Source organism: Aulonocara stuartgranti (assembly GCF_965226115.1).
Source record: "Aulonocara stuartgranti genome assembly, chromosome: 4".
NCBI lineage: Eukaryota > Metazoa > Chordata > Actinopteri > Cichliformes > Cichlidae > Aulonocara > Aulonocara stuartgranti.
In genome coordinates, this window is record NC_138942.1 from 18,594,975 (window position 1) to 18,610,039 (window position 15,065).

At 42.2% G+C, this 15,065-nt stretch overlaps 1 protein-coding gene and 1 long non-coding RNA gene across 7 annotated transcripts in view; one reads left to right on the forward strand and one right to left on the reverse strand.

Moving 5' to 3' along the window:
• The first annotated feature begins 4,644 nt into the window (after positions 1 to 4,644).
• On the forward strand, positions 4,645 to 6,713 carry LOC309704078. Its single transcript, XR_014276148.1, has 6 exons — positions 4,645 to 4,738; positions 4,901 to 5,377; positions 5,504 to 5,608; positions 5,760 to 5,844; positions 5,969 to 6,002; positions 6,112 to 6,713. It is a non-coding gene; the product is annotated as an uncharacterized lncRNA (long non-coding RNA).
• A 3,953-nt stretch (positions 6,714 to 10,666) lies between these two features.
• LOC309705098 (voltage-dependent T-type calcium channel subunit alpha-1I-like) overlaps positions 10,667 to 15,065 on the reverse strand; it is a 218,399-nt gene continuing 214,000 nt past the window's right edge. For all 6 annotated transcript variants that reach the window (XM_082530674.1, XM_082530673.1, XM_082530675.1 and 3 more), the window contains one exon: positions 10,667 to 14,822. In XM_082530674.1, the coding sequence (XP_082386800.1) occupies positions 14,097 to 14,822 (726 nt within the window). In that variant the 3' untranslated portion in view covers positions 10,667 to 14,096. The remainder of the gene's footprint in view (positions 14,823 to 15,065) is intronic.

Below are 15,065 nucleotides of genomic sequence, written 5' to 3' on the forward strand. Positions count from 1 at the left end.
GCAGTCTCTTTATATATGAGGGCAACAAAAAGTTCACGTTTCTGAACTGCAGTTCTGATTGTAATTAAATGAATAAGCATGATGAAGACTATATCCCATTCCGCATGTATGCATGCAAACTTAAGGTGTTTGAAATTCATGAGCATCTTCATAGTTTGCCCTTCACTGCAACCTTGTGTCACGCGTTATGCAAATTCACGTGTGTCTGAGTTCAAGCTGATGTTCTGCCCCGTACTTTCACTCTCAGTGGGCTCATATCGCTGCATGCATGAGAGCGTACAGCTGAAAGCTCTTAACACCAAGGCCCAGGTGTAAAAAAAAAAAAAATGAAGCTTTTCAAAATGCAACAGGCATCGAACTGAAACGTCATTAAATGCACCTCTGGCATGTTTCAGTAATACTGGCTCAGTATTGCTTCACTTTAACCTGAGACAGAAGGTGGGCTCATGCATATTGATTTAACTATATTCAGTGCATAGAAACACAGTTCAGTCGTACATGTTTACAGCACCGGAGGATGCTGAGATAAGTAAAATGTCAACAAAGCTAAAACCAAGAGGTCCCAGTTTGTAGCACGCCCGACTTTGAAACAACTTTCATGTGCGATTGCTTTGAAGTGCATAATGATTGCCAAGGTTGCCATAATTAAAGGTTCAACTAAATATGAAATAAATACAATGCATGAATAAAAAATAAAACAAAAAACAACTGCCGCCTTTGTTGCTCAGGATGCGCTGTGATGTGGAGAACTTTTTTTATTCACCAGTTATTCATTTAATTAATCTTTTAATCAATTGTTATATGCGTTTCTGTATATTTTTCTTCTGATGCTTTAGCTTCGTTAACAACCATAGAGACTAAAGGTAATGTTTTGCTTGCATGCAGTCATCTGTAGAGTAGGTAAGCAGTGTCAGTGAAAAGATGTAGGACGTTTTAGAAATGCAAAAGATGAAGGACACACTTCCAAAGTATTTCCGATGAAACATCTAATCATTTTCACACTACAGCGAAAGACTTTAGCTTTTTTTTCACAAAATATTTGATTTGGACAAATGAATTACAAGTTTTGGGCAAGTTAAAATCATTTGCAGATTATCTAATGGTTTTCTGAATGTTTTGGGAAATGCAACTGAACTGAGAAATGTGCCAAAGAAACTGAGATAAACAACGACTGCACATTATTGCAAACTTAAGCTTTAATCAGCATTCTTAAGAAAGAAAGAATGAGACTGCACTCAGACATCCTGTGAAACAAAGTCTTCGAAAGGTCACTGTGATTTCAGCTTTTCCATTTACTCATGAAACCGCTACCCAGAAATGTTCGTCTGAAATTATAGCTTGTATTTCCAATCTTTTGGCTCGTCCCCCCCCCCAAAAAAATCCTCCTTTTGCATGCTGTTTAAAGGCAATATGTGAATGGCTCGAAACTGATATCGTGAGCTTTGCTACATGTGAAAGTAAAGAGATGGAAAACAGTCTGTGTTTATCTAAAATTAATCTCACATGTTGTCATAAGAAAAACACCAAATCGCTTCTAATGCATTAAATTGTGGAAACAAAGGAGACAAGGCAATAACATATACTTAGAAATAAAATATTATATTTAAATTTTGTTGATCTACAGAAAAGAGAAAGAGAAATTGAATAACAAGCTCTATATAAAGGAAGGCCTATGAATAAATACATTTACCCATTTTATAATCATCTTAGTCTTTGAAGAGCTGGATTTGTTTATAGCTCAAAAACCTTTAAGGAAGGCTCCTAGAATTAATAATTTACCCCTGACTTTTGCAAACACTTGGAGCTTTCATTTTTCTCTCAAATCAAACTGATGTTTGTAAAAGAGTGAGGGCATACCATGAAACCGTTCCTGCAAGCGGCATCACACAGTAGATAACCTGCAAAAAGAGCCCAAGTTTTTGTCTCAGTAAACATTTTGATGCCGTCAGGGGACAAGTCCTTGTTCGGTTGCGTTCAAGCAAGACAGCTTAGCAATGCTGTCAATATATCAGTGTACTCTGTAAGTGTGAGTTTCGATGGTAACGACTGCAAATGAACAAGGCTGCCTGGTGCATTTTGAGTCATATGACAAAGTTACCCGTGTGTGGGAGATTGATTGCAAGAGATTGGATAAGATTCACATATGCCTTTCCTGCTTTTGCTGTAATTTGTCAACAGACGCTGTCACTGCGTTACAGAAGAGACTGTTTTGCAGCACTGTGAAGCACAAAGAAAAGTAAAGCAACACAGCTGACACATGCAAAAGCTACATTAGATACAGTCTTTTAATGGTGCGTTGCAAGCGAAAGAAATTGGTGACCCATCAAACTACGCTGCAATTCACAGTACGGCTCAGCTTGCAAAATTCTGCCTGGGAGTGGTACATTTTACATTTTACATGTTTCATTTATTTTATTTTTTTGGCCTTTGCACTACTGTAAAGCTTTCTTTTTCCTGTCAGCAGGACATGTCTGCAGCACAGTCTAACAGAAATATGCAGAAATCATGTTCGACAGGTTAAGACAGTTTGTTTAGCCATGTTGCAATAGGTGGACCTTTTAGGATGTCAGACTATTCAACAGCCACTAAAATAGACTTCGATCAGCATGGGATAGGAATGTAGGAAACATTTGCAATTTCCAATAAATCCTTGTATGCACAAGTGGTTATTTGATATTGTGATTAAACTGCTCACTGATTTGAGAAATAGACCAAAACGTTAAAAATGCTAAGAGAAATGGTATTAAACCCAACAAAGAGATGTTGCAATAAGATACCTGGAGCTCTGTTGCAACATTTTTTGTCATTCTAAACTGCTTTCTCACGTCTTTGTGCACTTAAACCAGCACTATGTAGAACCACTACATACGTAGAACTATACAAAATCGCACATCTCCGGTTTTCACATTCGGTTTTCACATTTAAATACGGCTGTGTTGCCCCCACGCTGTGTGTGTTTGATGCCGCAGCTACAGACAGAAGAGTAAAAAGGCATCCAACCACTCGACTCAACAATGAGCTTAAACTTACTACATAATTCTGAGTGGGTTTACAGGAGTGGAGACAGATCATCTGGGGCAAATGGAGCAAAGTAAAAGCATCTGGCTTCAGAAAAATTATGCAGTTAGAAATCCCAATTAATATGTGAGAAAAGAAATGTCAGTCCCAGTCTAAGAAGATCAAATTCCTATAAATTTTTGCCACAGGATCCCAGAAAGAGAACAACTCTGTCCCAAAAATGGACATCAGGGAAGAGCTGGCTCTTACGGAGCCCCGCAAGGGACATGGGAGGAAAAAAAAATTAAGATGAACTTTTGCGAGTTCTCGCAAAACAAACTCAGGATCTCGCAAAACTTTTGCGAGAAAATATACTTTTAAGATATTTTGAGGCGTGAATGTAGTTGTGTAAACATCAAATATCTGCTCGATTTACAAGACATCACATATTTGCAAAAGTGCTCCGACGTTTTCGGAGACGTCTAACACCCACCATCGCGAAGCTAACGGGAGGTCGAGACCTACTATAGCCGCGGGGAACACCGCTCTCCCGGCACATCGTGCCTCGACCTCCCGGTCGGCTTCGAGCTGGCGGCCTCCGAATGTGGCAAAAACTTTTGCGAGATCGCGAAACTCGGGATCTCGGAAAAGATTATCTTAATTTTTTTTCCTCCCATGTCCCTTGCGGGGCTCCGTAGGGCACTTATTATAACAAGAATGGAGTCAGAAGGGGTGCCTTACAGTCTTAAACACGTGTTTACTAGTATAGGTCCCTCCTAAAGGGAAAGAAGTCCAATTTAAAAATTTACCCGACAAATAGACTCCTTGATGATAGATTCAAAATAGAAACTGGTAATTGTGCATTTTGTGAAACAGAAGAGGAGGATTTGGACCATCTATTGTTTTTGTGCAATTTTATACAAATATTTTGGTTGGATTTTCATACCTGGCTTTATTCCAGTGGGATTCAAATTACCCCATTTACCTTAAATATGATATTGTTTGGAGTGTTGTTGTAAGAAAAGAAAGCTAATTATGGTGTTAATGTGTTATTAATCTTGTGCAAGCAATTTATACAAAGCTTGTCGTTTTTGTAAGACCAAACCAACACTAGCTTACTGGAGAAACAACTTAAACCTGTTGGTTAAATCTTTGACTTTAGTTAAAGATAAAAAGGCTGCTTTTTTTTTTCCTTTTTGGAAGATTTTGATTTAGTGAGTTGATTTAATCTGTTAAATTATATGACCCCATCTTTATATCTTCTTTTTCCTATGTATGAAAGTTGCTAATATGTAAGGAATGTCTATTCTCTGAATGTGTAATATATGGTGCATTTTGTTTGTATGTTGATCTTGCTAATTTAAAAACAAACAAACAAACTAGTATAGGGCTTTGGAGCGTGATGTCACGGGAGGGGGCGTGACCAGGATTTTTGGTTGAGGCGCCATGTTTCTGGACCAAACAAAGCCCTAGCAAAAGAGGAGCGAAAGCAGACGGATAACACCAGTTAGTACTTGCTGCGTGGTCGGTTGTAATGTTAGATCGCATGACCGGCAAGAGAATAAGCTTGAAAATGGTTTATCTTTTCATTCTTTCCCAACTGGAAGCAACATGAGGCAGCTCACCTAGCGGATGTTACCAAAAGAAGGAGTCTAGCCTGGATAGCAGCTGTGAGATGAGCTGATATCCAGTTCTCTTCCATCTCCAAATATCTGTTGGTGCTCCAGACATTTTCATTCCGGTAAGTTCTAAATATGTTCATATCACTCTTTATAGCCTATTAGTTTTATTTGCGATGCGCTCTAAGGTCATAGCAAATTAGAACAAACATCCTACTTCTGCAAAATCATTTGCAGAACTACATTATATTTATAGAGTTGCTAATTATTTGGCATTATTGCAGGCAAACCAACCTATGAAATGGATGAAACACATCGTGACTGGGTTCCAACGCTACACAAGGGCCACTCCGAAATCCCTGCTTCAAACAAACCACCATGCCAATCAGATTACTTCTTCCATGTGAGGATGAAGAGGTGACCCTTCTGGATAAGATGGTGAAGGTTTGCTGCGTTTTGGTGAACAGTGTGGTAGTAAAACCAGGGAAAAAGGAAACTTGCTCTTGTTAAATACTCTTAAAAGTGTTGTGCTGTGTGTATATATAGCAGTAGAGGGGAAAACTCCGACCCTCCTCCTCCTGCTCCCTTTTCTCCTCCTTCTCCTCCAGCAGACATTCATAGTGGAGGGAGGGTCTGTCAGCTACACCCCCCTGGGATCTGCTCCTCCTCTGCCCGAGTACCAACTTTCATATATGGCTGCTCCAATCACCATGCAGCCATCTCATATGTACGGCCAGCCAGGCACAGCTAGATAAGGACAGGTGAGACACTCAGACAGTTGTCGTTAGATATTTATTGATAAAGGTGCTTGAACCTGTTGGATGCTTCAGGCTAATGAAAGAAAAACTGTTTTGCTTACATGTTTCTGTGCTGTTTATCATTATTAGTCTTTGAAATGCTGGACTAAGTGTCAGTATTATGGATTTTTGGAGCAGAGGCCAAAGGTCAAAGCAGAATTAAATATCAGTGACAGTGCAGCTGTGGGAGAGAGAGTAAGTGTGTAACTCTGAATACATTTATACATCTGTTAATGTTCTATGCTCTTGTTTGTGCATGTGTACCAGCTGTCCTGTAGTTATGTGTAGCAGCAGTGTGGCTGTGTATTTATACGAGCTGTGTGTTCTGGTGATCTTATATCCACAGTGGAAGTCGCTCTCAAAGAAGGAGCAGAAAAAATATTTTGACGAGGCGGAAACACAAAGATGTCATCACGCCACAGAACAACTATGTATGTCCAAAGTGCCAACATACAGTTCATGCATCTGCCTTTCACTGCACTGAATGATGAAACAGTCACTGCAGAGAGTTTGTATCAGCTCAGGAAAATTCTGATGTGTTTGTTTTTTTAAAAGAGGAAGAGAGTCAGAGATCGCAACTGCACCAAAGGTGAGAGAATATTTCGGGGAATTGTTTTCATGTCAAATGTGATGAAAAAAGTCAAAAATCTATTAAAAAAGAACCATTGTGTTTTTGTTTGTGTCCTCTGAACCTGAAGAGGACGCTCAGCAGGCCAAAACGCCTTGTATGAGGCCAAGTCAAGCAGAGCCCTCTTCTAATTCAGCTATGAAGGAACCGCATCAGCTGGATAGAGTCTGGGTGTGCCAGTGTTACGTCCCCACATAAAATTCAGGAGGCCCAGCTGGGGCCGTAACAGACAGCCACAGACCAGCCAGGTGTTAACACCCTTATCAATCAGAACACAGTACTGGTGCAAATGCCAAACACACTGAACCCGGTCAGTGTGCCTGTGTGCAATGTGCCACAATTTTATTAGTCCCTCCTGCCTCTCATCTGGAGTCCCCTCCATTCACACCACTGATCTCCTCTACTGCACCAAGTTCCTCAAATAGAATCACTCAGCATCATTCCTCTTGGCGGGAAATTCCCTAGACTGGTCCTCAAGAAAATCAAACCAACCCTCATGGATTCATTTGCATCATAGGCCTCCTCTGTGCATTATGCCAATTATCAGATATGCAATGCAGTGAAATCACTCTGTATGCAGAGCATATGCACACAAGGAAGAGCATCAGATATTCTGGATCAGCTGTAAGCGAATGGTTTTCAGTTTTTCTTGTTTTGCAGGTGAAATAAAGATCAGCAACATTTGTTTACCTTCCTGAAGTTCTGTATCACTTAGTTTTTTTCCTGGTGCATATAATCCTAAGACTAAAGACTAAGTAAAGCGCTATACAAATACAGGCTATTTACCATGTGATAGTTGGGGGTTTTAAATCTGGCTGTTGCAAACAGAGCTACAATATGAGAGAACTGTCAGCGCTTGCGTCGAATAAGTCTTTCAAAGCCGTCACTGAGCATTGTTACAGTATTATTTTTCACTATTATCTTACAAAACAGCAGTCCAGGTGTTGAGGAAACCAGTCAATCATCCATCACAATGAAAGCAAAGCAAGGCTAAAACTAGCAATGTCAGCGCTGCTCCCAATCTCCTAGTTTCAGCTGTCACAGCTTCTTTCTCGGCTAATGGCTTTAAGTTGCAGAGAAAAAGTGAAAGAAGCAGGGAGAAGAGTGAGCGGGTGGGAAATGGTGTCTGTGAAGGGATAAGATTTAGGCATTAGCAGTGACAAGTCAGCTACCTTGCAGGTTTGGTGGAACCATAGGCTGCATTCAAACATAGCTGCTGGGATGTCACCCATTGGTTTGTGAAGCCCAATTTGAAGGCTCAGTCACTATAAAAGTTTTTTGGGGGAGCCAGAAATGACCTTGCTAATATAAGGTTTGAAAAACTGTGCTAATTAGTGCTAAATAAAAATAAAACACAGGCTTTTCTCGCACTTAAATGCACAGAAAACCATATCAGGTAAAATCTAAATCCATATTACATTTTCCAAATTCTCCAAAAGACACCACAAGTATGGCTGATGAGCCCTTTTTAGTGGTTCAAATTAGCAAACGTAAAGCCTCATAGACAGCTCCTAGAGATTTCTCGAATGATGTCATGGGCACATTAAGAGTTTTCTGCCATATTGGATGTGATGCAACCACAAGGAACGAACTGGCCATATTTAGCCAGCTGGCTGGTCAGTCATCTCTGGAAGGTGCTGGTTGATTTGGACGCTAGCAGTTTGTCGTGGTCACCTGTCGTTTCTGCATAAGGCAGCCGACTTCTCTGCAAAAACTTTCCAACTACTTGCTGAGCTGTAGTAAAACTTGAAAAAGTGGTGAGGCCAGCGTAGACCTTCAAAGTAAAAGCTATCCATCACATTTCAAAAAGAACAAATTTGACTTCAAAGGTGAGTGGTCTCTGTTTCCAGTTTCTCTAGTGCTTGGAGTGTAGTTTCCAGGTGTCTGTAGACAAGTCAGTGTGTTCCATGTAATCGTCGAATAGCAGCAGTAATCTGTAAGTAAAGCAACTGACGGACAGTTTTAAAAAGTGGTTGGGGAATACACATTGTCAACTAGCAACCAATGGTTGCCAAGATGACTCTGGCCAGTCTGTAGGCCTGGGACTTTAATAATCAACCTCCAGCAACCAATTGCCAACAAGTTGGAGAATCCATATTTTTGCCTCCCAGCCAGTGGTTGCCAGATGGTTGCAGACTCTCTCGGCCCATGTGACTTCAACCTTACTAACTTCAAAATTGCAGACAAGTTGACATAGCCTGGTTAGCGGTCACATATCTGCAAAACCTCAACGGGCTACAATGCTTTTAGTCTCAGTGAAACTCCAAACTTAAAAAATGTTTAAAAAGGGGTTAATTAGCTATAGACATCAAACTATTTTTGTAAACGCATTAAATTCAGCTGTAAATGTGGGCATTTACAGCCCCTTTAAGCAAGCCTTCAGTTTTTGGCAAAACCCTTCAGTTACTAGGGGTGTGGAGAAAATGGAAAGGCCTGACACACACAAGCACTGATGCAAATTATGTAAAAGTTCATAAAGGCCAGAGAGCTGCCTATTTGAATTAGAGCAGATAGGGAAAAGCGTTGCTACTGTGCCTGTTTAATTCATCCTCTGAAGTCACAGAGCGACGAGCTGGGAAAGAGAAGACAGAGAAAAGAGTGGGCACAAACAACAAAGAGACACTCAAATGAGACAAAACCTAAGAACCAGTTTAGATTTCTGAAAGTTTAAATATTGTCTGGAGATTGATAGCTTTTTTCTTCTGATCTTACACATTCAGCTCATTTTACTGCCACTTTATTCATCGTTTTATTGTGCCACCTTCACAACCTGCCTTTATCTGACTTTCTCCCTCGAGCCTGTGATGCAATCAATGGGTTTGGACAACTCCCATGGGCAGTTAGCCTTGACAGCTGACAGGGGCTGGTTTCAATGCCTGCCCCTGATGTGTGTGCGCACACGCCTGCATGTGCGTGTGTCAGGAAAGACTCAGGTGTGGACTGAGAGTAAAGGATTCAGTGGCTGATGTGATTAGAGAGATGAAAAAAGAGAGAAGTAAGGGAAGTGGACTTCATTTTTACAGTAATAATCCCATACAGCTGCATCAGGAAATGGAATGGCATTCATTTATCATCATTTGCCGAACCTTCAAAGGGAAGAAAAATTTCTCTGCACAATTTTCTGTCTTTTTTCTGTCACATAGAAATGCCCACACTGCTCTCTAACCCATCAGTTTGACTTCTCTCACGACAGCAGCTTGTGGTCTATGTTAGTCCCCTAAAAACAGGCAGTTAGGTCATCTCCTTGCACATCAAAAACATTCTGCTGGCTTACGTGAGTCATTAAGTGACAGAGCTTTAAAAACACATCCTAATTGACTTGCTTTTTTTTTTTTTTTTTGGGAATGAAAGGCTTAACACTTCTCTCCTGGGGTAAAAGCAAAAAAAAAAATCTGCAGTTTGAAAACAAGTTGGATGTTGTCAGAAGTCTGTTGTTCCTCCCTTTCTTCCTCCTGCCCAGAGAAAAACTCAGTAATGAGACACATCTTTGTGGATCTTGTTTATCAGTTTGACAAAACTCAGGGGTAAAGATTGCTTTGACGGCACGCCGTTTCTCTCAATTTTTTCGACTACCTTCTGACCTAACGTCTTTGGCAGACAAATTTGAGAAAGATGAGAAAAGATTTTTCCCCCCTTTTTTGAAAAGAACCCCTCACAACCAACTTTAATACATTTCATCCAAGACACTGAAAACAGCTCGACTGAGGTGTTTGGAGCATTTTCTTTCTCATCAGACATACTGTAAATAAAACAAGAGCGAGCTTTGACAGTCTGAAAATCTCCCTTGTCCACAGTGTTCTCATGCTGCACAGAAGCACAGTGAAGTAAAGCAGCAGGTTTCTAGGCGTGGTGAACATTTTGTCTTTCATTTTTGTTTTTTTAACCAAACAAGGCCTGATGTGTCAGGGGACTTGTGCGCTGCCATGGGAAATAATCAATCAAATAAGCACACCAGTCCCCCAAAGGCATGGATATTGACCTTTGGAGTTAATGTTGCAAGAGGCTACTTGCACTCATCTGGCATTGGAAGGAAGCCACACAAAAAGCTGCAAAAATTCCAGATGACAGAACCTGGAGATAACCAAAGCAATGACACTACCACTTGCATCCACACATAGTCTTGGAGACTCGTGCACTTTTGCCACTCGCCACACAAACACACACACACCTCCACTCTCCTGCGGTGACATTTGAAGGACAGGGGCCTGGAGGGAGAACAGGTTTTGAGAGGTTAGATGAGGTGGAGGGGCTGGCTGGTTGAGGGTGTGAGGTAAACAACACCTCTGAGTTCAGCGTGCATGCTTAATGTGCTCTCTCGCGCTGACGGCTCCGCTGGGCAAGACTGCCGATGACAAGCTGTCTGGAGAAGTCTCCTACTCCTGCACCATCTCACTACCTCGGTCTCTCGCGCTGTCTGTTAGCTTTACTCTGTCCAGCTGTCCATGTCGGGTGCAGACAGCTTTTGGTGCAGTCTCGTTGGCTTTGTCTTCCCTGCCTGACACAATCCAACCTCTTTCCTCCTGGCTGTCATACCACAAGCTTAATCATTTAAATGTGGAAAAAAACAAAACACAGGCATAAAAATGAAGACTGGATGTGTGTGATTTTTTACATAAAATGTAATATTTTATCATTTTATAGTTTTTGTTGGAGGAGAAACATTTTTTTTTTTGTGACTGATTCTCCAGTGGTCTCATAGCAGCAGTCAGAAACATCCGGGGCATTCCCTTCACCTTTGTACAGTTTTATGAAATGCATACTAACGATATATTCATGATCACTGGCAGCAATGCACACATGCAGATCAAAATACAAAGATATGTACAAACGTGAAGTGTACACTCTTAAGGTGTGTTCAGACTGAAGGTGAAGCAAATTTTGAAGAGACGGACATGACTGCATACAATACAGAGTGTACAGGGGGACGCAGGCTTGATCAAGGCAGCTTGGACTGGAGCAAAAAAACACGTTAGGAAAGATGTGTGCTTTTGCTGAACCTTTGTACTCATAAATATAAAAGGAGACAAGGGGGGTCTTGAACATCAGTCTAAGTGAGAGCTGTAGCACACACACACAGTACATGAAGGCACACTCTGCTGACGCACAAATTTGGTGCACTGTTCTGCTTGTTGTATCTGACGTCCGGCGCCTGTAGTGTGTGAGCGCACAGTGCACAAAACACTCAAGCTGTCAAACTTGTGCGAATAAAGCAAGGCGAGAATTTGCTTCGCTTTCTGTCTGAGCACAGCTTTACAGCTATCTTTAAAATTTAAACTAGTGGTTTTTACCCCCCGACCTGAGTTCGTTAACCTCATTTACTCATGTTATCCAATTGGAGCCCATCTCTCTAGCGACTGGTTTTGGAGAGGGCAGAGGTGCTATCCGACCAGTTGGAAGTTTAGACGTGCAGAAGCAAAAACAGACAAAAATGAGTACTGTTGTAATCCGAGGAGATAAAAATCACATTGACATCATTTACTCAGGGCATACACATAGAACATTTATTGCTGTGTAGTCAGGCTTTAACCTTTGATGCCATATTCACTGACACAAGGATTTGTCTCAGAAAGATAAGAGGATATATCTTTAATGCTAAAACAGCCCTTGGTTGCTTTGTGTTTTTTCCCTCTTCGACCTTTAACCCCGCCAGCTATCCTTACTGACAAACAGGACATTTCAGGAAAAAGGCAAACACTTTACCTGAAGTCACAAACGCACATGCACACACAGTCCCTCACACAGACACACGCGCACACGCAAATGCCTCACTCGTTAATACCCAACACCATATGCTAAAACATAGTCATCAAAGTGATTTTGCATGATAAAAAAGGTCAAACCCTCAGATTTTCTCACATCACCTCATTCCTCTTGAGAAATGGAAAAAAAAAAAAAAGGTAATGATCGAAACGCCAGGGATAAAACAGTCTACCTCTTAGAAATCAGGCTTAAAGATGAACGTCTCCTTTTTGGATGGAGCAGTTAATCGAGTGGTGGAAGCCAAAAAGACGCCAAGTCTCGTTCCGCTCTTACAGTTTCAGCTTTTCGCATCAAATCTCCGTGCGTGAAAAGTTTGCTACAACATACTATATGTGTGAAAAGATGGGGGGGGGGCTGAGTGCATCACTGTGTCGTTTCAAGAATAAGCATACTGTATTGCAATCCCAGAATCATGCTTAAGGAACACTAATGTGCCCGTAATCGATATGTTATGGTGTAACGCTCAAATTAAAGCTTTCATAGAGATGGTGTACGCTGTTTGTGTGGTTTTTTTTGTTGTTGTTTTTTAGCATAGGAGACTAAAAGCAAACAAAGTCCCCTTTTGTGCAGGGAATGTCCGTGAGCTAGACAGTCCCCATGTGGTGAGTGAGTATGGCTGTTCCCACCTCTGGTTGTCCTCTGAGACTCCAACATCTAGAAAAATCAAATCGCGAGGAACCAGCGTTCCCAAGGAGAAATGTGCTGGAGGGAACAATCACTTCAGCGCACAGAGTTTGTTTGAAATTTTTTGCTTCGTTGTTTTATACACTGTCCACACCTTAGAAAAATGTTAGAAAACTTGGAAGCCACTGGCAGACCAAAAAAAGTCCTAGACAACAAAGTCAAAGACACTGCATGGGTTAAACTAAATCGGGACAAATTAACGGCAACACTTGCACGTGCCTATTCTCTTTTCTACAAAAATAGTGGAATAGAAATCACATGGTTATCACCCAACATTGACATGTCAATACACTTCTGTATATAGTTAAAAATCTTGGTTAAATGCAATCCCATCATGCAGTCAAGGACCCTTGCAACACTTTTGTGTGAGGGTGGTTTCTTTTTTTTTTGTCCATTCGCTTTAAATCCTTAAACGTAGTGAGAGGAAGTGGCGTCAAAAAAGGTGTGTGCTTGAAGTCTCACTTGAGCGAGGGAGCTGCAAACCACATTTTCCAGTGCAGGCGTAGCTGGGCCGCTCACACGACGCTGTTTCTCCTGGCCGCGTCTGTGAAGCTCCATCCAACCTAGCTTTCCGTTTTATACTATATTTCTTCATGTTCACGAGTGAGAGATGCTGGCAAGAGAAAGGAAAATAACCAATTTCACGAATCACTCCATGCACAGTTATACCTCCACAGTCTGTTAATTTATTTCCATTTCCCGGTGCCACTGAAGACCAAGCTGAAAGACGTGCGAAACTTTTCCTCAGTTGATACCTCTCCCCCTGGTTTCAAAAACACAGAGGTGCGGTGCAGCGGTGAGAATGATTTAATTCATTGCCTTAGATACCTGAGGCGGTGCTCTCTCACACACACTCACACACACACACAAACGTGAGCACACATTCCTGAACTTTCCTCCACCCTTCACATTTTACTCTGATCTCAGCAGAAGCTCCTGTGCCAGAGTGAGTAAGACCTGTTGTTTCCGTCTGCCAGAACAGATGGACATCCGCTTTCTGCTTTTCCAGCCAAACAAATGACCTGCCTTCTCCTTGCCCCAGTCTTCCTCCCGCCTTCATATATTCCTCCATCACAAAGCCTCCGCCCGTGTATTTGCCACACTGCCTTGGAGACATAAGCGAATCAAAACACCCTCTGTTGGCATGGATTGCTATTTCTTGTTTGGTTACTTCTGTTTTTGCATTTTTAACCTCAGTGAACCCGAGCCATCAGGAAAAAGGAAATTACAGTCGAGCAACATGAAGATTCTTTGTTGTATCTTTGAGTTCAAACCCTTTTGTATCTCCTTCTGGGTTTGCTGTGTGATCAGAAGCTTCCATGGCCTCCCATACTGGTACAGCCGCCAAGTTGGTGGAAGCTCTTGGACCTTGAAAAGGCCACTTCCACACCAACAGACCATAACCAAAACCACTCCCATAGATAGCACAAAATAGGACATGGGCTTGTCACGAATGTATAGAAATGGGTTAAGGGGGCAAGATGAGGGTTTGGTTTTGGAATCGTGTGTCATCAGACCTTTCTCTCACCAATGAGGCAGAGAGAGCGAGAGGGATAGCAATGAGTTCAGATCCAAGGAATGGAGAGACAAACAAAAAGGAAACATTGGGTTTCATCTGTTTTTTCGACAAGGCCCTACTGTTGTTTGGCTTGAGCTCTTCCCCTTTAGTCCTTGATCTCCATCTCCTATTTCCCCTCTTCCTTCTCCTCTTCTTGTATCAACCCCAGTCCAGGGGTTGGCCAAGAAGCCTTGGGGGTCCATAAGCTCCAGACCCATAATCTCCCTACGACCCTCCCTGCTCCGGGAAGACAGCAGCATCCCCCCTTGGTCCAGGCTGCCTGTGCTGTTGCACTTCTTTACTGCTCCTCCTGGGTACACCAGGGAGCTGGGTGATAGCAGTGATGTCAGCGACAAGCTGCTAAGTGTCTCTGACAAGTGTTCACTGTTGCCTGCTTGGCTGGAGCCACAACCGCCAATAGACGATCCAATCCCTATGCCCAGGTCCTCATCTGAAGGGTCGATCGAGTCATCGCGGGTGTACCCAGGGCTGGTGCTGCCACGCCCGCTGCTCTGACTCCGCTGGTGACCCCTGGTGGCCAGAAGGGTTAAACCAGACGATGGGCTCGGTCTTGGTCTCAGGGTCTGGACTGGGGAAGAAATGGAGGTGGTGTCCTCAGGCAGAGGGAGAGGACACATAAGCGGCAATGGAGCTGATGACAGTGGAAAGTCTAAGTTCTGAGGTGGGGACACACTGAAGCTCAGTCCTTCTTCCAAGGTGGTCTGAAGGCTGCCTTCAGAGCTGCCTGTAGCGAGGGACGAATCACTGTGGGAAGGGTACTGAGGGAGATAAGAGACAGAGTGGAGAGAGATAATGAGCTCATCAATCCAACTCTCTTTTTCATTAAGACTTGTAACAGTACTGATTACAAGCCTGCCTTTATTATATTTACTTGATCATCATTTGTTAGTTAGCAATTACTGAAATATATTTCAACAGAACCTCACAACTGTCTTTTTATGTTTCCACGTCAAACATCATCTAACTTACCGTAATCTATCTATTTGGTCCCTCGTCCCCTC